The following is a 24,035-nucleotide window of genomic DNA, read 5'->3' on the forward strand; positions in this document are numbered from 1 at the left end:
AGTGGTTTGAGTGTGTATTAATGGTCTCTTTTTTTCCTTGAAAAGAAAAAAAAAAGAAAAACAAAAGGAAAAAGATGCTATCTGTATATCTTATCATGTCAAGTGACAGGCATCGTGTTATGATGACCTGCAGTTCATGTTTGCAAAACTCTGCCACATTTCTTCTGCCATCTTAAATTAAAAGTCACCAGTGTCTAAAACATTTACATTGAAAGGCTTCACCAAATTGCATATTTTGACCCAATCAGAGTATACTTCTTTTCCTAGTCAGAGTGTAGAGGGCACGAAGGCTCCACAGAGCCTGAGCCAAGATCCACGTTCCAAGGAGCCCATGGAGCCTGTACTGTGACACACACACGCTGTGAGTGGAGGCACAATAATGCATAAGAACAGTTCCTCTGGGTAATTCATGTTTCCTGTATTTCTGGGAGAAACTCGCCCATACTACTCCTCCTCCCTCCCCAGCTGCTTCAGTCCCTTGCTGAAAGGTAATACCACAAAATCCAGCCTTTGTTATCCAGTGGGAGAGCAGCAGTAAACAATTCAAGGACAATAGCCTCCAGACATGTGGAAAACACTTCATTTTTACTGAATGGCCGCAAAATCCTTCGCTAATTAGAGTTCCTGAACGTTGAAAATAACTATAACCTGCTTGCTTCTTGTTGAAACCCCATGGTTTTTGTGGAATGGAAGATCTCTTTAGAAGCTTTTAAAAGATCCAGAAGTGTTTGGATTTGGTTTTTTTAATGACACTTCAGACTGGAGTACTGAAAAATACAGGTTAAGGAACAGCTCAGCACTGCCATGGGTCAATAATGACTTCATACTTTACATTTCCAGTGATTTTATAGCTTTTAAAAGTCTTTTGCGCTGTTCATTCTCTCGGTTATTTGGCGGACCCCAGCAAACCCCCATTTCCAGCTCTGGGAGGGCTGTGTTAGCTCCTAGACTCCTGTTCCCCGCCCGCGGCACTTTGCGGCTGTTCCTCTCCTCTCGCAGGCGATGGCAGCCAGCGGGGACAGCCACCTGTGGCACAGCACGGCCCCTGCCAGCCTTTGGGGCCTTTGGAGCCAGGGGTGACAGCCCGGAGCTGTCACGATGACTGCCGTGGCATGCGGCTGGCCCCTCCAAGGGGCTGTGGCACACACAGCAGTGGCTCAGCCTGGCTCCTCAGCCGCACTGGAAGCAGACGGGATCCCAAGAGTACAAAAGTCTGCGAAGTCAGTGATCGTTTTGAGAGGGGACGCGCTTTGTACCTCATTCGCCAGCTCTGGGGATGCCTCGCACCGGCAGCGCTGTCCCGCCCCGGGGGCAGCGGCGGGAGGGCTGGGCGGTCTCCGGGGCGGGCGGCCCCGCTCCGGACCCGCCTCCCCGGCCGGCCCCGGGCGCCGAGCACCCTCCTCCTCCTCCCCCTGGCCCAGGCGGGGGCTGCCCGCGGCGCCGGGGCCACACAAAGCGGCGAGCGGCGGTGCCTCCGCGCCGCCCGTCCGGCGACAGCCGCGCCGGCCATGGAGCCGCCCGTGCCGCCTCAGGAGCAGCCGCCGCGCCCGCGCTCGCACACGGTCACCACCACCAGCAGCTCCTTCACCGCCAACCTGTCGGCCAGCTCCAGCACCCTCGCCTACGACAGGGAGTTCCTGCGCACCGTGCCCGGGCTCCTCATGGTGACCGAGATTGTGAGTGCGCCGTGGGCGCGGAGGGGCGGGGGAGCCTCGGGCGGCGCTGGGGTGAGGAGGGGTCGGGGCGTCCCTCAGCGCATCCCCCGTGCGGGGCCCTGCCCGCAGGTGAGCGCGGGGAAGGACGAGCCCACGGAAGCAAGAGCAGCTCTGCGGCGGCGGCACAAATGTCCCGCCTGGAAAGTGGAAAAGGAGCGCAGGGCACACGCGGTCTGCTCAGCCTCCCGTGATATCTGCGGTATCATCTCGTCCCGTAGCGGAAAGACGAGTTTTGGCAGACAGGGAGCTGAGTTTCGGAGACTTTTCTGTAGCCACATTGGTTGTGTATGCTTTGCACTTGATAACACACGAATAGGCATGATGTGAGAGTTTATTAAACAATTCATCTTTGTTTCTTAGGTTAAAAAACCCCCCATTTCCTTACATTCTTACTGCTTAGGTACACCTGTGCAGAGTGGGAGATGAACGGACACCTTTTGAGTTTGGTAGTGAATTTGTTTTTTGCAGGTAGTCCATAAGGTGTAAATGAGCGTACAGAGGGCCAGGCAGTGCTAAATTCGGTCACTTGCCTTAGTGGTAGGCGCTGAACTGCACAACGCCGGGATCCCTCTGCAGGCTCGTGTGCCCTCTGTGTGTAGAGCAACAGATACTCAGCATCTCCTCTTAAAAATGATCTGTTTCATTCCACTCATCTACACTATTCATCATTAAGGGTCTTAAAGAGCTGGCTGCCCTAAGTTTTTGAGTTTCCTATGTGAAGTTTTTGTTGTACTGAAGCTTCAGGGATTAACTTATCAGATCACATTTGTTTTCAAGGCTTTAAAACATTGTGCTTCACCAGAGCAGTGGAATGGCTGTTGGTTTTGCCGACTTCAAAGTAAAAATAACCAGAAAAAGCTTCAGGCTGATGTGGGACCTCGCAGGAGCAGTGCCATTGGAGAGAGGATGCACACTGAGATGCCAGGTTGCTGTGCAGGCCAATAGTGATGGGGCTGTGAGGTCAGAGCCTGCTTCCAGCTGGTGTCCTGTGTGCCAGTGTCCTTGGGAATTCTGTCGATCTCCAGCAGATAGGTGATTGTAGGCTTGTTTTGGCTGTTCAATACAGGAGATGCTTCACTGTCAAAGCTGTGGTAGATCTGTGAATAGACAAGTCTTTGAAATAATAGCTGCTTTCTTTTCCACTCTTTTTCAGTTAGTAATTACAACGGAGTTATGTACCTTTCTAGTACTTTATCTGAAGAGTGATCCCACTGTAGATTGTTACAGAGGTGCCCAAGGCTTTTCCAGAGCCCTGCTGGAATGTCATATATTCATCCTGGCTGTGAATACTGGATCAGCTGCACTCACATTGAGCTACATGGCCACAGGGCATGGACAGGCTCCTGCTTACTCTTTGTTGGAAGTGTGCCTTCTGCTTTGTGTTGACAGGTGGTGTCGTGCAGCTTACCTTTCTAAACAGTGCTGAGGCTTTTTAGGGGGATTTTGTTTCCTCTCAGCTATTCCTAACTCCTGGGATAATTAAAAAATGTGAAATGAGCAGTTCCTGGCCAACTCAAAGGAGCTAATAGAAGTCTCTAATGTAGATTAACTTTTACAGGTTTGCAGTGGTGTATTTGAGAGAACAGAGTACAGTTCTGATATTAAGCTGAAAGGTGCAGGGCAGGTCCTACAGAAGTGGAGTACTGATAGATAGTGCCTTTAAGGAAATACTTCTAATTCTTAACTCCACTTATTTTAAAGAAGCTAGACTAACTGTTCTTCTGTGAAATTAAACAAAAATATATAGCAAAGACCTTAATATGGAATTAGCTGAAAGAACCTCAGTTACTAAAATCAAATAGTGAGTTTATGTGTGTGTGTATATTATATATATATATTTGGCATTGGGTTTTGGTTAAACATTTTCCACCAGTTTGGTATGTTCTTTTTTTTTTTCTGAGTGAGAATGTGCTTTAACAGAGCATGACTAGAGATCCCAAGATCTCTACTTCAAAACTTGCTGTGCATATTCAGCAGTATTGGAGTTGTGTACCCTAAATCAGCCAGTTCTGATTGTTGTGCCTTGCCTGTACCAATTGGCCCTTCAGGATATTTCTGATGCCCCAGCTTATAGCACAATCCTTCTGCTAAGGATTTGCAAACCTGTAAATAAGACCAGCATGTAATCCAGTCTCAGGAGTTTTCAGCCTGGTAGATCTTTTCCAGTCTAAGCTCTGAGCTCTAAAGGACAGCTGCTGTGATAGGAGCATCCCTTTGCTTGTGGTGCCCCTTCTCTGGGACATCTGTGACATGGACAGGGAAGAGGACTGTTTTTAGTGATATCTGCTATCAGTGCATCTTCTCATCTGCCAGATCCCATGTCCATGTTAAAGCTGAGCTAGGGGCATTAAACAATGGTGCTAAATGCTCTGAGAGTTTGCACTGTGGGGCTGCATAAATATTTGATTATTGCTGCTGTCAGTCAGCAATGTGCATGCAGCAAGAGGGGTGCAGTCTGTGTCTCCTGGCTCTGAAACTCTCTTCTCTGTGTAGGCAAAGGGCAAATCTGTATTACTCTTTGACCAAAGAGAATGGAAAAGCAGAAAGTTACCCCATAAATGAAACATTCCAGCCCCTTAAATGGAGGATCTTGATCAGGTTTTGCTCCCACATCCCTGATTTGCGTACTGTGAAGATGAATTAACTGCTGTGTGGGTTTCCATGTGTGCTGGTAACCAGCCTACATCTGCACTGAGGCTGTGGTTTAATGGCACAGCAAATTCAGCTTAACAGTTCCTACTAAGAGATCCTTTGTAGTCATGCAAAGCACTGGTCTGCTATTAACTCGGTCTCCTGTTTCAAATTTGTTCAAAATGAGTTAGCTTTATAAAGACAGGTTTTATGATGGATCAGGTATTATCCATCCTTTATGTAGCTGCTTTAGAGCCTGTGTAAATGTGGGATGAGGCTGACTGTGCCTATTCAGCAGTAATAGAGTTATGTACCCAAACCTGGTTAATCTTAATTCTGTAATGCCTTTTGGTCTAGCACTGCATACATCTAGCATGAATGAGCTCAGAAATGCAGCCTGAAGTGTAGGCTAAATTACCTGGTGCTGACAGATTTCCATTGCCTTTGATGTCTGCTTCCATGACCAGAGCAGGTGCAAGGTTTCCTGCCACTCACTTGGAAAGAACTGGGGTCAGTTCATTTCAGTGGAAAAAGCAAAATGGAAATTGACCCTGGGTTTCTGAGAGGCCTTTGGAAACTGGCATAAAACACAACTTTGGTGTGTGGAATGCTGTCCAAAGCACTTATATACAGAAGTAGTGGTGCTTGCTGGGCAGGGCAGGGGGTTCTGACTCTGGAAACTTGCATTTACTGGCCTTAGTTGGCCATTGACTCTGCAGGTTAATTTATCTGCATCTCTCTAACTTCTCAGAATGTCTCATCCATTCATGGAATATGTGTACTAATCTTTGTAAGGAGCACTGAGATCCATTGGTGAAAAGTAGTACAGAAGATGTAAGTGGTGTTACACAGTCTGTAAATGAGAAAATGAGATGTCAATTGCCTGGGTTGACACTGAAGTAAAAATACATCATATAAAGTAATTGATACTGATTCCTGCAGTGTAGCAGCACCAGTCCCCCTGGAGGATTTACAGTTTCAAAATGAGCAAGTATAGCAATTTCTTGAGATATCTTATGAGTGTTTCTTTTCTGTGAAATGATAGCCCAGAAAAGCTACATTTATCTTCCTGGGACTTTTATGGCCAAGAAAAATGATGGCAAGTGATACCTTCTCAGAGCTTTAAATCAGCTTCTCAAGTCAAGCATTGTGGATCACTTTGGGGAGGTGGAGAGTTTTGTGGTTACTATGGATGTAGTTATAAAAATATTTACTTTCTAGCAGGATGACATTGATCTCTTCGAATTGTTGCTTCACACCAATGTGTTGTTAGATGGAGTCTCTTGTAAAACTTGCACTACTGATTTTAAGGCTTGTGATGGCTATTTGACCTTGACAAAAACAAATACTTATATAGCTTGGAAAGGTTTAGAAAATTGATACTTTGCTGCTGCTGCACATGAGATCTTGTGATGGTGTAAGTTTTAGTTAATTGTACTTACAGTTGCATTTCTTTATACTGTTCTGTGCACATTATTCTTTGAAATGCCCAGAATAAAATAGATACTTGAAATATAAGCCTCATAGGAATTCATTTACTTTATTAGCACCACGTAAAATTGGAGTTCAAATTTATGTTTCTGGACAATAAAAATAAGTTTGATCACTGGTTCATTATTCTTCTTCAAATGTTAGACCTTTGAAGGTTTAATTCATAAAGGAAATATTGTTGACTTTGTTTATTCTAGTAGACTGGTGGCCCTCAGAATATTAAATAGATATTGAAAGTTAGGTCAGATCTAAGATATTGAGGTTGCCAAAACCAGAACAACTGGAAATGTGCAAGTGTTTGTTCAACAGACTTTTCACCTTTGTCTTTTTCCTGAGAGATGCATCAAACTCATCTACTGATATTCAAGTGTTAAATTAACTCAGCAATAAAGTCATAGAAATGTTAAGAAAAACAGAAGTAATACAGAGGGGATGATCTACTGTGAGAAAGTTAAAATACAAAAATTCTACTTAAAGCTTTCCTTGCATTTAGATTCTCTTTTAGTCTTACAGCCTCTCTGACTGCAATTCAGAGTTTTATGTATATTTACCATCCTCCTCCTGCCCTCCCATTTCTTGGAAAAGCTCAGAAGAATAACTGAGAAGCATGGAGGGAGTTCCAAAGAGCGTCTTTGCTCACCTGAGTGGCTGCAAGACTTTCTCTTCTTTCAGGAACAGTAGTGAGTTTTTCTTTTTTCTTATAAGGTGATTTTTACTCCAATCATAGCATGTCTGCTTGCAAGTAGTTGACAACACTGAGCTACCTCCTGACATGTTGAACAAGTGCTCTGCCTGGAGGAGATGTACACAAGCACCATCTTAATATTATTCACTTTGAATTACTGAATGGAAAAAAACAAATCCTGTAGTGTCTAGTCAGTCACTTCATCCAGCAGCTTCATGCTCCTATGCACGAATAAGAAAACACACAATATAAACTCTCAGCTCTCTCCTTTGGTCTTGATCAGACAAAACTCTTGCTCAAGTCAGGTTTCAGTTCTGCCTTTTTTAGGTGCTGTTGTTCCACTGCTAACCCTTAGCTGTCTTTAGTGTACTGAATACACACATCTATATGATTTCCATCTTCCTTTAGGATCATATAGTTATTTAAAGTTCTGTTTCCTGTAAGGTCTTTGGTTTCCTGGACAAGATCAGGGTGTTTCCTTGGGAAGAGAGAACTGTTTGGGGGGCACAAGGAAACAGAACCCTTTGAACATGCTCCAAGTGATGATAGAAACAGTGTTAGGGCTAAAATGGTAGGAGGGTGAAAATGCCTCTTAAACTGAATGAAGATATTTTACCAAAGGTCAAAAATGCAAAATATTCTCAATACGTCAGAGTTAAGGTACAACACGTATGAAATGTCTTTATCTCTTCATGAGAAGAATGCTTTCAAGTCATACTTAAACATCTACTTTGTTGTTGGGTGGGTAGTGAATATAATACAAATCCTCCCCCCCTCGCCCCCAAAGTCTAGAAATTATTTTTCTTTTGTGCCTGCAAAAATTCTGATGTGCACAAACTTAATTTTAAATAAATAAATAGATCTTTTGGGGCTTCAGTGGCCTGTGTCTGTATGACAGTGAAATGTGCAGTTCTCCCATTATTCCTAATGGACTAGGCAGAGCTTCCCAGGTGCTTAGCTTTAGCGTGATGCTGTGGCTGGGTGTGAGTCCTTTGTGAGGGTAAGTGCTGAGGGGACCATCGTGGTCTGAGGACAAAGGTCAATGATATAGTTGTAAACAGACTGTGACTGCATTCTTGAAAATTGCCTTTTCCCAGGTATGCACAGGAGTCCCAAATCCCTGGGTAATCATGCCATGGGAAGACAGTGATAATGCCAGATACCTGATAAAGATGGAGACACCTGATGGTGCATTTTGTCCTAATCCTGGACTTGTCTGTTCTCTTTTCTTTGTGGTTGTTCATTTGTTGTTCAGTTCAGATTGTTGGGATTTTTTTTCTCCCATTGTGTTATATTTTTTTTTCTCTTTCTACACTGTCATTCCTGCTTTTTGTTTGGAATTATTGATTATATACTGTTAAGCCTGCAGATCAGAGGATCATGAAGTGGTGTATGCCTATCTAAAACCCCCTGTATTCCATGCAGTGTATGATGAAGAGGTGTATTTGTTGGCAGCAGAGTAAAAAGGTGAGCAGGAAAAGGACACAGAAAGAAGTTGCCTATGGGTTACACTGGATTCTTGCAAAATCATTAATGGCCCCCAGGTTTCTGAGTCCATTAACAAAATGCTGCTTCCAGAGCAAAAGCAGATGCCTTTCACTCCCTGCCCTTTGGGTGGGAATACTCTGTATACCTGGGGAGCCCACTGATGTGTCTGTTCTGTGCTCTGAACCTCCTGTGTAATGCCAACAGGCAGGGTTGGAGCAGAGGTGCCTGAAAGATTCTGCTTAAAAAGAAGAATCTCAAAACTGCAGAAAAACTCTCTTGGGGACTCTGAACCCTTCAGAATGGGAAGTGTGGAGGGAATGATGATGTTTTTTTCTTGTTTGTTGATTGCCTTCTCATTCACCCTACTGTTTTTTCCTGTTCTCTTCTGGGAATAACAGTGCCATATATTTTGTTTATAATGGTCATGCAGACAAATATGCATATATATGTGTACACATACATTTATATATCTATAAATAAGTCTTAACTTCTTTTTATTTTGGATAAAGTACATATTGTATTGTGTGATATTTCTGCACTTTTTCCCCTTTGAATTCCAGAAAAACAGCAATAAGTGTGTCCTTGCAGAGAGGACCTAGCTCTTTTTTTTTTTTAGTGTCAAACAGCAAATAGCTTTTAGCATCCATCAGGCCTTTGGCAAGGTAGTTCTGTTCCTGTGGCCTGAGCCAGTTCCCCATGGAAGCTGCTGGCACTAATTCACCTGCCTCTGAAAGGACCAGATCAGGTGTAAGGCTCTTGAAACTCCCCTGGAGGAGGGACTGAGTAAGGAAAGAATCAAGTCACTGCTTTCAGTGGCACCTGGGACTGGTCCAAGGAAAGTTTGGTGTCATGCTTATGTTAATGAACTTGAAGAGGCTGAGCTCCTGGTTCTACACACATTAACACGGTATCCAGGCTTTGCCAGACCTCTTCACTGCACAGGCTTGGATCAGTCCTGGGCGTGACTGCATTTTTGCCAAGCTAGAGAACAATATTGAGTGTTTACACTGACCATTTTTGCAAGCTATGGGTGTGCAGATGACACTGATGCAAGCACAGGTTTGCTGAGAGAAAAATCTTCAGAGCAAAGCAAAACCAGTTTCAGCAAATTGGTATTGTTAGAGGCATGCAGTCTGTGCAGTTTGTTCTGGGCAGCCACAATGTTTCTGGTCTGATTTAAGATGTGCTAAAATCAGATTTTGTAGAACTGAGACAAAGTAAGTAGGTGTGGTAATAATCAGTAAGGTGTCAGTCTCTGGATATATCATAATCTAGTTATGAAGAATAAGTAAATTGAAAACATCCCAAGCAGGACCCTGGAAAGAGGCCATGTGGGAAAAGCAGCCTCTCTGATCATACTCTGGTAATCACTTCTGGTCTTTGACTGGTAGCCTAATGTGCACAACTTGAAAGGAAATCTGTCAAGAACCTCTGCTTTATACCAGAAAATAAGAACAGTTTGTATCGTCAGCTTTAAATGTGGCTGCTGTGTCCAGGCCTGAATTTAAATAAATTCAAGGTGACACTGTCTTTGCATGGATCCATTTATTTAGCCTCGAAGTTGTGCAGCTGCTAACAGGCTCCCTTTTTAAAAAATCTTTCTGGGCTTTTTTTTTTCTTTTTTTTCCCTGTCTGTCCCTTTAATATATATTTTAGCGAAGGTTCTCTGCATTCAACAGTAATGGTATTCCAAAGGCTTCAGCTCATATGGCAGGTAATAGCTGAATGGGGCAGCATGGTTTTGAGCCAACTGTAAGTGAAACTTAAAAACTGAGGCAGTGTTGCAGGCAGGAATTCAGCACTGAGGGACAGCGGAAGAGGTTTAAAAAATAATCCTCTACCAAAAGGAAAACATCTACAATGTGCCTTTAAAATGACACTTCAGCTGATAGCATCAGCCTTGGTTGTGCCCAGCCAGAAACAGCCACTGCAGGGCAGACTGACAAGGATCAGGCAAGGAGAAGGTGAGTCCGTGGTGATTGCCTGTTACTACTGCTGTAGGTTGGAAAGCATAAACAAATGCACAATTGTCCTTTACAGGCTCAGGACGCAACTATGATACATGCTGGGGAGAGCAGTGCTATAATTCAGCTCTTAGTGGGGAAAAAAGACCAAAAAATGACAGCATTTGTGCTGATTTAGTTGTAGTTTAATTTGTAAGCAGTGATGTACCTTGCTATCAGGGACCCCATGTGCTGTTTCAAAGAGCTTGCATGTGTATAGGCACTTAATAATTACAATCAAAAAACATTATTATGTTATTAAGGTCCTGGAAATTAAGCACCAAAATTAGTTTCACCCTGGCAGTGTTGGTTTCGTATTGAATTGTGTGCAGGTTGGACTGGAATCCAGTCAAAACCTGCTTGATTGTGGTTTTTTTATCAAGAAACTTCTGTCATGGTCATTGCACAGAAGGGCTTTTCTAGGCGTGACTGGGGTATTGTGCACACAGCATTGGAGGAAGTCAAGTTGTGAGTAAGGAAAGGGATTATTCAAAGGGAGAGGATGGTCTCCTGGCTAATTGCTTCCTTGGAAAATTTGATTTTTATCTTCTCCTTGAACCACAATGTTCCTATGGGATGCTAGACAAGGCAAGTAAGCCCTGCATTTCATTGTGTTCACTCTACTCCTTGTTTTCTGAATCCCCAGCTTTGGGTCTGAGTTGCAGAAAAGCCAATTAGTTCTCAGATGTGTCTGAAAGTCAGTAGGAGCTCTGTGTTCTGAAGATGCAAAATGCACTGCCATAATAAATGCTGTGGGAAAAGAATTTTCCAGAAATTTGGCAAGAATTGGCTTTTGACCCTAATTTTAGTGCACTGTCTAAAATTGGGATAGCATACTACTCTGTCTCAGAGATGTGTTTAATAATTTATTGATGGACTTGTGGGGCAATACAGATAACACAGTGTTTTTCAAGAGCCCAAATGCAAAGCTGAGTTGCAGTTCTGCAGGCCATGCAAGTAAACAGGCAGAAAGCAAAATAAGGGGAGGCATTAGTTCTGAAGGAGGTTTTCCTTTCTGTTGCTGCATGCAGGTGGTGGTGTAGAGAAGGGGAAAGTATGTGGTCAGAAAATTATAGGCTATAGCATAATGTGTGCTTAACCAAGGATAGAATTAGGATGTGTGAAGAACTCGTTTCTGGAAGTGTTGCATACTTAGCTCCAAGTATTTCAACATGTTTGTCCCTCTCTCTCGTCCACCCCTCTGCCTCTGTCCCAAGGCCTAATTTCCCATCTCTCTTCTGTGATGGGTTTGGTTTGGTTTTGTTTTGTCTCCCTGCCTCATTTCTTCAAGCCCTCTTGGCAAAGGTCTGCTTTGCATGATTTTCATCTGCTCTTCTTCAGGCTTGACAGAGAAAATCAACGTAGAAAATGCAGCTCCCTCACTAAAAATTTGGCAAAATGTTGTTTTAGGAGAGGAGGTGTTGGGCAACTGAAAGAACAGGCTCTGCTCGGTATGAGACATCCATCTTTAATGGTTTCATAAAGCTGTGGGTGGACAAAGCTATGAAAAATACCATAGTACTTTAGAACAGGATTAGAAATACTGATATTGATACAGTGATTTAGGAGGTTGTTCGTGAGTATTGTGACATGTTTAGTTCTTGCATTCATCCAGAATGCAACTTTTTTTCTAAAACAAAAGGCATAAAACAGGCTGGATTATTTGAGACCAACTACAATCTTGTGGTGATCTCAGTGAAAGATGAAAAAGGCTGAAAAGCTCTTCAATATAAGAGATTCAGGCGGCATGGAAAAGCAAGATCCCTGCTGGAATTTCTGGTTGATGCTTCAAGGCCCCTCTATGTGCATAAGCCACGTTCACTGGACTGTGCAATGCAGTCATAACAGTTACTGTCAACAGTCATTGCCAGTTGGCCTCCAAGCTGAAAGTATTTTCCCTTCCCCATGCTGTTACTAAGATATAGCACAGTACAAATCAATACATTAATTAGTGTTCTTTTTAGTTCTCCTAATGCATGGGAAGGAGTTTGGATGCCAAATAAATTCATACTTGACAGAAAGACAGTTGTCATTGGGAAACTACTTCTATTTAATTTTGGAAAACCACAATCCTTATTTTACACTTTTGAGTACATTCTTATACTGCTGGGACTTAACTTTAAAAGGCAGTGTGCAAGAGGAAAGTAATGACCTACTTAAAGAGAGGGCTCCTCTTGTGGTGTGTTTTCTGTTTGAAACATGAGCATCCATGTAAAGATGTACAAAACTAATCTTGAACATACAACACAGGCCTGTGGAACTGTAATTTAATGATGGAACTTGCCATGAGTGAAACAGTGATAAACAGCTTATATATTACTAGGTACAATTTCATTGTTCCATTTGGCATATTGAAAGGATTTTCTGTTTAACTTCTCAGCAAAAATGGTAGGAATTTTACCCAGGAGAATGAGGTTTCCAAGCAGTTTTTTTTTCAAACTGGGGATTTCTTCCTAGACTTTGGCAATCATGAAACGTGACCAGACGCTTGTACAAAGAACTTGACATTCTCTTTATGCAGTAACAGACAACTATCTAGCAAATGTTTGCCTGAAGTAAGCAAGTCAAGATAATGTGTTAGAGGTGAGATGGGGTCTCTTGTAAAGTGTTTTACCAGCTCAAGTTAAAATTAAACTGAGTACACAGCAATAAATGAAAAGGAATTCTCTAAGGTGGGTTACATCTAATTTTCACTCTCCTTATTAAGCTGTACAGTATAATGCTAGTCTTGGGGGTGGTAAAAAAAAGAAAAAACACAAACCAAAAGAAAAATCCCTCTCCCCCCAAAAAACCTCCAAAAAAACCCACAAACCCAACCCACCCTATACTGTGTCTGAAGTAATTTTCACTCTAAAAATTTAGCTTAATTTCAAAATGCCTCTTCAATTTAGGTCTCAGTTTAAAAAAATGGCAGAGAAGTGAACTTAAAAAGAACACTTAATTTTGACTTGTGTTGGTTGGTGTTTCTGTAGATTACATGTTGCATGAACAGTGTACACGAGCAAGAAGATGACCCTGAGAACTGGTGCAAATACAGTCTGGATGAGTTGATGGGAACAAAATCAGATTAAGATCTAATGTACACAAACAATATTGTTATGAAGAGAAGGTTTTAATGAATCAGTTCTTGATGCTCTTAAAACCTGTTGTGAATTTCCCATTGACTTCAGCCATCCCGCCATATCTGCACACGAAATGAAGAGAACATGAAAGGAACATGAAAGCCATCCTACCATGCAGTCTGTGTGCTCTAATCAGCGCTGGCATTGTTTGTCAGACTCCTCAGGACAGCGGCTCCTTCCCGAGAGTCGTTTCCTATCCCCTTGGTAGCGTTTGGTTGAGGCAGCTCTGCTGTTGCTTCCGTTTGGCACAGAAGAAAAGGGTATGCCCAGGAACTTTCCCCTCGGGTTTCTTCTGCCAGGGCCAAGGAACAGTCTGATAAAAGAGATCACCTCCCTTAAGACCTTTCCTCTCTAATCCTGCATGGAGCACTTGCTGTCAAATTAGATTCAGATCAGGAGGAGCCTAATTAACAGCTTGTACCATTTCCGTGTTGACCTGTTGTGCTAAAATTGACTTTGGGAGGATAACAGGCATAGTTAACCCACTTGGTACCAAATTACCCCAAAAGTTCCCTGTCATGCTACCTGTTTCTTGTGCACAGTTTCTTTGGCTTGAACATCTAGCTGATAGATGGTGAAAGGGGAAGCTGTTCAGATCCATTGCTTGGACATGCTCTTTTATAACCCAGCTGCCTAATTTATGTATTTCTTCAGAGCTCCTTTCCCACAGTCCCAGGACATACCTTATTTTGTAATGAAACACTGATGATTTTTTTACATCCACATCATGATTCTATTAAATTCTGTGTATCAAAACAGCTCAGCATCACAGCTATCAATCTGAATTTGTTTATTCAGTACAACAGATGGGTTTGTCCCATAGCTGTCCTGCCTTATCACTGGATTATCAAACAATATATGCCTTTTCCTATATCAAAGACAAATTGCTGTGCATGCTGTGCTCTTCCTTTTCCCTTTGTGTGAACTAGCAAAGCCCCCAGCTTGTGATGCCTTTCAGTGCCCTAATTCCTTTTTGGTTTCTTGGTTTTATGTGCTAAGACCTGTGATATTGTTGGCAGTAGGAGATTACACTACATGCCTCTGTGTGTGTGCGCATTTCATCATAGTGGGCTGAGTTTTCAGTGTGTGTGGATGTGGGCATTTTGATATAGCAATAATTCATAGCTTGAAGAAAGGGATATCTGCAAAGTACTACTTTTTTAGTACTACTTTCTATATATGTATAAAATTTTTAAAGTTATTTGAAGATTTTTTTTCCCTTTTTAATTTGAAACTAGTAAAACCAGGCTTTGCAGGGAAAATGTGCTAAATATCTCTGCACACAAACTTTTTGAACAAAAAGCTGCCATACCATTGTACAGGCTTTCCCTTCCCCCCTCAGTGGGAAAACAGGAACTTCTGAGGGGGCAGTAAATAGCTGAAATACTCAACAAAGAGCACTTGAACAAAAGGCTGGTAACACCTCATTATTGTATCTGCACTATTGTCATTCTAGGGAAGAAAATATTAGGCAGAAGAAAGCTGTGATCCAAATCTGAGGAAATAGAAAGGGGAAAAGGTGTGGAAGTTAGCTAAGTAAATATAATTTAGTTGATTGTGTATATTGGGATGCTGTAATATAAACAGCACTACAGGAAAAGGCTTGGGTTTTCCAGAAGAACCGTTTGGGTGGGAAGGTCAAGTTGTAAGCTTGCATAGTGATATGGAGGCTTTTTAAAAAAAAAGCTTGTGTGCAGTGAAAGATATTTTCAAAGTGTTTTTCCCCCAAAGCAAGTGCAGAGCACACCCTCACTCTGCCTGTAACCCCTCAGCAACTTGGCTGTTGCTACCTTACCTAGAGCTCTCCTCCCCATGACCTTGGCATGTGCTGCATCACTTGCTGCTCGCGAATCACAGCTCACACGCAGACAGCCTTTGACAAAGCCAGTGGCTGCATTTTTGGATATTGGTACTTTCAGCTGCCTGCACTGCCCCAGCAGCTGACCCAGTCACAGCTCCCCTCAGCCCGAGCTGTGACTGAGCACAGCAGTGGTGGTTGACTCCAAACTGCTTGGTGGTGGAGTCTGACAAGGTGACTGCCCTCCATTTATCTGCCTTTCTCATCACCAAGTGCTCGGTGCTGTGGGAGCCTTGTCTTCCCTTCTCACAGCTCAGTCTGTGCATGAAACTCACTGTCTTAGTCTGCTCACTGGGCTTTGACAGTGCAGAGGATGGGTGGAGGCTGGATGGGATGGAGAGCAAGCAGTGCTATCTCAGTTTCGTGATGTGCTGAGGAGATTTCCCTGAAATTTAGAACAAAGTTCTAGCCTGGCCTGGGACTGCGTGCTTTGCTAGATCCATCTAGGGGTTGTACCAGCTTTCAGTCTAACAACATGCTTGTCTCCCAGAGGAAACAGCCCTGCTGACAGAGGAGCTGGAACGAGAATGTGTGGGGAATACCTTACCACTAAGAGGTGTAATTGCTCTAAACACTTTCAGCCATGAGGGATTCATTAATCCACAGTAATCCCTGTAGTTTGTAGCCATTCTGACATCTGTGAGCTGTATTGGGAAATCAGATTTAGAGGAGAAATGGACTGAAAAATTCTTGAAAACCCAAAATATATTAGCTGTATTGTGGAGACAGTGAAGCATGAGGGAATGCAGTGAGAGCAGCAGCTCTTGGCATTTCTGTGTTTATGCATTATGGGAGGCAAATACAAAATTTCTAGTTGCAGACTGATAGCTTATAAATGCAGACAGCTGACAAGGTCTCCATGCCTTGCTGTTCACTGCAGTTCACATTCTAGCCTGTGGTGATACCACAAACCAGTGATTTGTTTACCTCAAATACACTGAGCACTAGAGTGCAGTGACTGAGGAGCAGCTTTGTCTGCAGTCACCCTTGCAGGGCATTAACCTCTGGCACAACAGCAGGGCAAACATCTGAGGGACATTAAATCATTTCTGCTCACATATTTAAATCTGGATAAGCCAATGGATTGAGGGGGATTTTTTTCCTTGATTGAAGACTTTTTTCTTGCACTAGAAAGCTGGCATTTGTCACCAGTTGTTCTGTTCTTTGTTTACATAAGGCCCATTGAAGCAGTTGGAGAACATTATACCCTGCCCCACAAATAGGCATGTATACTTAATTTATGACTTTGGTAGTTTGAATTTCGAGTGTCAGGTATCCCACAGACCTTTTTACTTTGTTCTTTTATACTGCATGCACTGCTTGAGTATTTATTATGGAGAGCAGACAGGCTGTGGGAAGTCCTTCAGGCTTGTGGACTTTTTTCTTCAGAACCTTGAAAATAAAGTTATGGAGCTTGAGGAAAAGGAGTTCACTAAAAGTATGACTCATGTGTAGAGTTGTTTTACTTGTTTGGCCAATTAATTTTTTTTCGTTTGGCATTAATATTTTCACTTGCATATAATTGTTCACCCTAAAGTTGCTTGTTTAGTACCCTAAACATCTCTGCAAAACATTAAATGTGGAAGAGTAGTAACAAGCCTTATATAGGTCTTATGTAGGCCTCTGTTGAAAACTTAATTCTGGATTTGTTCTTGATTCCTTCAAAGTCAACTCTTTCTATTATTACCACAAAAATAATAAAGAGAAAGATAAAGCAGAATTAAAAAACCCAATGTAGCTTGTTGCCAGAAGCAATGCTAGTATTTCTGATTGTCTCTTGTTCAATTGTGTCTTGTCAACAATTTTGGATATGGCCCTTAGTTCAAAGTTATCTTTGATATATTGGTGACAGATGGACATTTTGGAAAAGGACGTGACTTGAAACTGACTTCAGAAAAATTCAGATGAGAAATGGGGCTGGGGTTTTTCACCAATGAAAGCAGTAGACATTACGGCAGTTTTTTTAGAGACAAGATGAATTTTATCATTGCAACACTTGTGCCAAGGTGTCATCTCTTTCCAAAAAGCATGTTGTAAGTTGAAATCTTTATGCCATTGGCAACATGGCCAAAATGGTCCTTTCTGACAGTGAGGTCGTTGAACATAAATGCCTCCAGAACAGCATATGCAAGTGTTAAATATTTATAGGCATGCAGTTCTTCTGTGTTGTTATTGCAAAGTGTACTCAGGAAAGAAAGCAATTTTGTCAGAGAAGGAAAAGGATTTTTCATTGAGATGCTTCTACAACATGTGGATCAGTCTTTGTAAAATCTTTGAACTTTACCTAAAAATGTGAATCACAGTCCTTAGGGTTGGATTATTATTCCTGAGACTCAATATAGAAGTAGTCTGCTTCTTAATAGGCAGACAACAACAGATCTGAATGCAGATTCCTTATTTCTTTATCATCTTATTTTCTCCTCTGTTTGTTGGGCAAGGGGAATTGTTTCAACTTTTGATGACGAGAAGATTCTGGCTCACAGCAAGAAAAAATTCTGTATTGTACAAAATCAATTTTTGTGGTTTTCAGCTGTGGAAATTAAAAGATATTTTCAGTCTAAAGGTTTTTTGAATAAGCAGTTAAGGATTTCCTCCTGTTTAAATGGATGAAGAATGCAGCAATAGGTTTTCATAGCAGGTACTCCCTTTGAATTTTCCATTGCATCATATCTGGCTTTATGACTTTGTATCTTAGCTGTGGGGCAGAATAAAAGTTATTCCCAAAGAAGTAATAAGCTTCCTATTTTAATGTAGCAGCTAAGATTTGTGAAACAATGCTGCATGCCCGCTAATTTTAGGCATCTCTATTTACATGGCCTAACAGGAAGATGGAGATGTAAAAATAGCAACAAAGAGCCAGTGACATTATTAATAAAGCAGCTGTATACAGCATTGTTCTCTTGCAGACAGCCTTTAAACAAAGTGAACTACATAAATAATAATTTATAATTCATAAGGTAGTCATTGTTAGGGATTCTCCTTTAAAAATAATTCACCTTATTAATGTAAAAACAATGGCAAAATTACTTTTTTGTATATGTGTATTTCACATGCACCAAATGTTAAAATTAAATTACAAAATCATTGCTATTTATTGAGAAGCTGGTATTTTTCTACCCTCAGGAAGTATGTCCCTTCAGGGGAAATGGGAAGAAGGATGATAGAGTGCTGCAAAACTTCTTTCAAAGGAAGAGTTTGTGTGTCTGTAAAAGAGGCAATATCAAGGTTAAGGAAGACTTTTCATGTATGTGATTTTATTGGATCAGAAGAACAAATCCTTCTGCCATCATGTTCCAATAAGAAACAGTAGTAGTTGTACTAATAAAAAAAATAGTAAATAGCCACATTGGGGAAGACATGTTCAGACAGATAAAAATGGCCCTATATCTTTTGATCTCAGAATCTGCTTCTGCAGTTTAAATAATAAAAGAAAAAAGTAAATGAGATTACAGACAGTTACTGCATTTTTTTCCTAGTTTTTCTGTACAAGGACAATCATTTCCTCACAATGCACATCCCAAAAGCAAGAAACAAACATTGTATTCAGTGAGCACAGCAGATCAAGCCTGCACATTTCATTTGTATAAGTGCTTTATAAAGGAGAAATAGTATTCAGAACTCAAGGGCTATACTGTGGTCATGACCTCCATAAATATGCCTCTATTGCTTGGCTTGAAGTAGTCCCTCTCAGGAAGGACTTCTCAGGAAAACTCTCATGTGTTTGTGAACCAGGCACTGCATTTGTGTAAAGGAAAAGGAATATATTAAGCTTTTTGTCTGCCCCACCCAAGCTCCTGAGGTGGATGGGGGCAATCCTATCCCAGAGTTAAACTGCAGCTGCACTCTGGAAGTCCTTTATGTCTTGAGAAGAGATGTGAAATTCATCATCAGCTGACATTCTTGGTGAATGCAAGGAAGCTTCTTTCTTTGTACACATCTTAGGTTCATGTCTCAAAACAAGAATTCAAAAAGCTTGCCAATGTGGTTTTCCTTTTTATTTTTTTTTTATTTCAATTGCCTCAAAGAAGCACTGTAAGCTCTTTTAAGTCCTTCCACCAAGTAGCTGATGTTCCTGACAAATGTGGGCTCTCAAATCTACACATAATTTTATAGTATGAAGATCTAAAATTTAAATCAATTAAATCATATGGCATTGTATGAGTGCAATGATAGGTCTCCTCACAAATCAACTCAGTAAATTGCCCCTGGATCTCCTGTGAGTCACATAGGATTTATTTTTACTTCTCTACTACCTGTTTGGGGACAGGACTGTTTAGAGGACTAAATTGAGTGTGAATTCTCAAAGAAATCAGTTACAGGTTCTACTCCGAACTCCAAAATGTAATAATATTTGAGTCTTAAATAAAAAGATCATTCAGCCTTGTAGTTTCACCAATCTTGATTTATAAGCAGGCTTTTGAAAAGGAAAAATTATTGGAATATGGAATTTAATCGCTACTTTTGTATCTGAAGGTATTTGTACTGAATCCTAAAGTTTTTCCTCAAAAAAGCCATTACCTCTAGGGGCTGCACAAAAGAAGCCACTAGGACACAAAAAAATAGATATCCTGTGCCTTCTGTGCCTCTATGTGACTATTCTGCTTTGTAATTGTCCGCTTTAAAATTCACACTTGAAGGCGTGGTTAAATGAAAATTTGCTCAGAAAGTAACTGAAAAGGCAGATTATTTTTTATTTGATTCTAATGTGCTATTACTTTACATTCTCCTTTCTCTGCTGCTCAAGGGCAAAATGTAGCAGCAATTCCAGTGAGTAATTCCCAGCTCCATGATAGTGCAGTGTTTACTGTAGCAGTACCACTTCACGGTTTCCTGACAGGGCTGGGAGGAGGCAGGGAATTTGGAATCAACAAGCATTTCTGCACAATATCACAATGTTTCTCTCTAGGAAATCCTAGGTGGTGAGAGAAACCCCTGCCAGGGGCAGGCCTTGCTGAAATGGAAGGAAGAGGGAGTGGCAGCAGCATTCCTTTCAGTAGCATCCCTCGGGACTGTTTGATAAGAGGCCAGGCCATCTCCTCTCCTTGGTGTTCAGATGCTCTTGTCGACCTTTAGAGATTGAGCACTGTGGAGGTCACTGCCTTGCACTGTCACCCTTCCAGAGAGGTGAGTAAGTGCTGCTAAGGTCAGGCTGCTTGTCTCCAGTAGCGTTTGTACCACCCCTCTTTATTTTCACATGACACTGTGGCCCTGATGGAGCCACTGATAGCAGTAACCAGTGTGGTCCCAGCCAGCTGCAGCAGCTCTGAGCCTGCAGGTCTTTCTCCTGGCTGCCTGTCTCACTGTATTCTGCATCAAGACACTTTCAGACTAGAGAACGTGATGGGCACAGACAAGGCTGTCTTCTGCTGCCTCTTTGAGATGAAATGATGGTAGCACTGTGATACCAAGTTAATGTATGCACAGTGTACACCTATATAAATTACTCCATGTGTGCAGATCCCCAGGCAAAACACAAGGTTGAGTTAGAATTTACAGGCATGGATAAGCAGTACTGTGCTCCTGAATGCAGCCCTCAAACTCCAGAGCATTTAATGTGGAAAGTGCCCTGGGACAAGGACCAATCTTTATGCTTTGTACACATTTTAATGGTCTGTTAATGATCAACCTCCACTCTACTGAGAAGATAAATTTCATGATGATATAATTCAAGCCAGATTCTTCACAGTTGCTTGAGATTTATTTATTGTAATTCTGCTTAAGAAACAAATGATATATTGATGTGTCATGTAATCATCTCATCCTATTCTATTCACACTTCTACATCTTCCAGTCCTTGGTTGCCAGGGTTGCAGGAAAGGAAGGCAAGTTAAAACCAGAAGTAATGGATCTGGTCAGTGGTTTGTTTAGCTCAGTCTCTAGTATCTACTGATACTGAAAACTTAGGGAGGAATGTAAGAAGGAGCATGTACTGCAAGCTTTTCTTCTCTGTTACAGTTTTCTAACCTCTAGCAAACTGCACATTTAGGAATTTCCAGTGCTGAAGATTGCTGACTATCCTGACTGTCATGTATGTACATAATATATACAGACAGGGCTGACCCAGAGTGTGTATGATGTTTCCTATGGCATTCTGTGATTTGGCTGTGTACTGTGGGTTTTTTTCCTTCTTTCTGATTTTGTTTTGTTTTTAAAGACCATTTCATTCTGTTTGCTTTTTTATCTTTTTGTGTGATAATTTTAGCAGGATGCTTCTTGTGTTGCAAGTCCTAATCTACTCCTCGCTCCCTTCTTTGTGCCACCTGACATTGTGCAGATTTCTGTCATATCCTCCTTCAGTCTTCAACAGAAAATTGGATCTGTCTTTTTTTCCAGCTTTAACTTTCTTTTCTTGTAGGAGCTGTTCTCTGTGCCTTGAATAATCCAACTGAATCATTTTGTAAGTGGAAGGGAGGAATGAGCAGAACATACTCAATGTGTGGGTATATCACTGATTTATAAAGCACTCTGGAATTTTCTCTTTGGTAGAAGTTTTTATTACTTTTATTTGTTTTTCCTAAGAGTTTCTAATCTTCCATTGTAACATTTTGATGACACAAACAGAATTTACGACCCGAACAAACTCTTGTTTCTTATTTACCTTCTGAATATCCACTACTCTGCCTCTAGTTATTAATAGAGCTTCCTGAGAAACTGTAAGAAATCTGTTGTAGTGATTTCATAATTTTCAGGTGGTATGTCTGTGTTTTCCAGAAAACATCTCTTGCTTTTTTAATATAGGCTACCTCCTTAAATTTACTGTCTTACTGATGTTAGCTCTGGTCTCACACATTCCATGCAAATTTCTCAGGTGAAGCAACCTGTAATGTGCTGCTGGCATGGACAGCACGATTTCCTTACTGACCCCCACCCCTGGGTGATTTTTCTGGGATGCCAGATGCAGTGAGCCAGAGCACTGCATCACAAAAGATTCCTCATGCATGGACTGCAATGGAGAAGGAGTACCTTTGTGATTTACACCTTTTTAGTCGGTGGTAGATTACTAAGGTGACATGAAATTGGGTGTGCTGCTGCATTTTGCCTGGGTGCTGCTGTCTTTATGCCTGGGCAGTGCCCATTCTGATCAGACAACAAGGTTTCTCACTTGCACACCTCCCTCTCTCCACTCTTCCCAATGCCACTTCATAGTTCCTTGGGCACTCCTGAGTGCTGGCTGAACACCAGGACTGGGCTTTATTTCCTGGCTCACACATGAGGAGGTCTGGTTCCTGGTTTTTTAGGCAGAGATGCTCCTGGACTCTTTCTGGGGGGTTTGGGGTGGGTGTGGGAGGACTTCCCTGCTTTGTGGAGCTGTGGGAAAGGCAGGGGAGGTCTGTCAGCCCTCGAAGGCTTTGTCTGAAGTCTCATTCCGGAATAGGTGTGTTCCCTATTGAATGAAGCGTCTGCCAGAAGGCTTTGACCCATTTCAATCTTGGGTCAGGAGGTTTTCTGAAATGTCATAGGATTTGGACTAAACTCTTGGGTAAGAGAGTTCAGTCTTTGATGAAGATATACATCCGGAACATATTTTGGCACGTGCTACTTCCAGCAGTTTTCTTTCTTAGGAAATCTGTCCTAAACAACAACTCTGGGGAGGTGATTCTCTGAAGCAATGGTCAGTATTGCCACTGTTTCAAGCCCATGTAGCCTGTAGTGAGAGGTGTGTGCTGGTGCTGCCACAGAGCCAAGAGCATGACAGAAATCTTGAAGATTAGTGGGAAGATTCAACACTGAAAATGGGTCACTTGAGAATAATTAAACAGGTATTCAGAAAATTTTTAGAAATTCTGGGTAAGTAGAAGAGACTGAATTTTGGGCTTTGATTAGGCAGAAGTGTTTTCAAAGCTAGGAGAGACTTGAGACCCATAGCTGCTGCTTAAGTTTGATACTAAGAGTTGCACTGTGCAAATTATAAAATTGGTATGTCCACTGTGACCACTGGCATGCTTCTGTGAGCACTGTGGATTTTAGAATTTTTTTCTAGCAAGACAAAGCCATGAAAAATCTAATGAGAGGGGGACACTAGAGAGTGGCTGATGTCAGCTCGCTGTAATGTTTGGTGCTTGAAAAAAAATGTTTGAGACTAGGAAAGAGAAGCAGTAGGGTAAGGGAATGTATTGATTAGATTGTTCCAGAGTACATTTACATGGCTCTTGAACTGTCAAACACACTTAAGCAAGGTTCTTATTTCTCTAAAAACTGTAGCTGAAAAACATTTTTGAATTTCTTCATCTTTGCACCTTTACTCAGTGTTAATGGAAATAGTTGAAGTTTGAATCTTTCCACTTAAAAACATGCTCATCACCTTTTCTCTGACTGCAGCAAGATTTTTATATTTTGTATTTTAGTCTGGATTGATGTTTGATTTATCCAGCAATTACAGGCTTTCACCTTATTTTTTCTTACACTTTTTTTTTTAAGTTGAACACATCAAGTATTCTTATTTTGACTAGTTCGTGAATAAACCTGCAGTTGATGTTGCTCTTGTTGTACCTGGTATAGAGATGAACCTGTTAAATTTGCTTGGGGAAGACACTCAAATTTGGAATTAACCTAGTGAAAGAGATATATATATATTTTTTATTTATTTATATATCTTGCTTATTTTGAGTGGTCCTTCCTGATTTGCAGGGGTTGCATTGAATGGCAATTGCCCTGATGCTACTGCTGGGCAAACTGCCCCTTTCCCTGAAGAAAAAAGCAATGATTGTGCTCGCTCTAGTGGCAGAAGGCAGAATTGTTGTGTCACTTCATGGATGATGTGTAAGAGCACAAAAATTCTGATTTAAAGACACTTTTAAAGTGCAGTGCAAACACTTACTCCATTTAGCCTGAGCTGGAAAAAACATTTAAAAAAAAAAGTAATTCTGTATCTGTAAATAATCTGCAAATAAATCAATAAATCTGTAAAGTAAAACCAGCTGGAAATGCTACCATTAAATCTGCCTCTTCTTATGACTGACTGTCCTGGATATGTTTAACAGGAACGGTAGAGGGAGAATTCTCTTTTTCTCACTCTTTTTTTTCTCATTAAAATCCACACCA

At 41.6% G+C, this 24,035-nt stretch overlaps 1 protein-coding gene across 2 annotated transcripts in view; it reads left to right on the forward strand.

Moving 5' to 3' along the window:
* Nucleotides 1–1,396: 1,396 nt before the first annotated feature.
* CMTM8 (CKLF like MARVEL transmembrane domain containing 8) overlaps nt 1,397–24,035 on the forward strand; it is a 34,894-nt gene continuing 12,255 nt past the window's right edge. Inside the window, exon 1 of one of the 2 annotated variants that reach the window (XM_064703334.1) lies at nt 1,397–1,676. In XM_064703334.1, coding sequence (XP_064559404.1) covers nt 1,509–1,676 — 168 coding nt within the window. In that variant the 5' untranslated portion in view covers nt 1,397–1,508. The remainder of the gene's footprint in view (nt 1,677–24,035) is intronic. The other variant, XM_064703335.1, reaches the window with a different exon arrangement.

Source organism: Zonotrichia leucophrys, chromosome 2 (assembly GCF_028769735.1).
Source record: "Zonotrichia leucophrys gambelii isolate GWCS_2022_RI chromosome 2, RI_Zleu_2.0, whole genome shotgun sequence".
In the NCBI taxonomy this organism is placed as follows: domain Eukaryota; kingdom Metazoa; phylum Chordata; class Aves; order Passeriformes; family Passerellidae; genus Zonotrichia; species Zonotrichia leucophrys.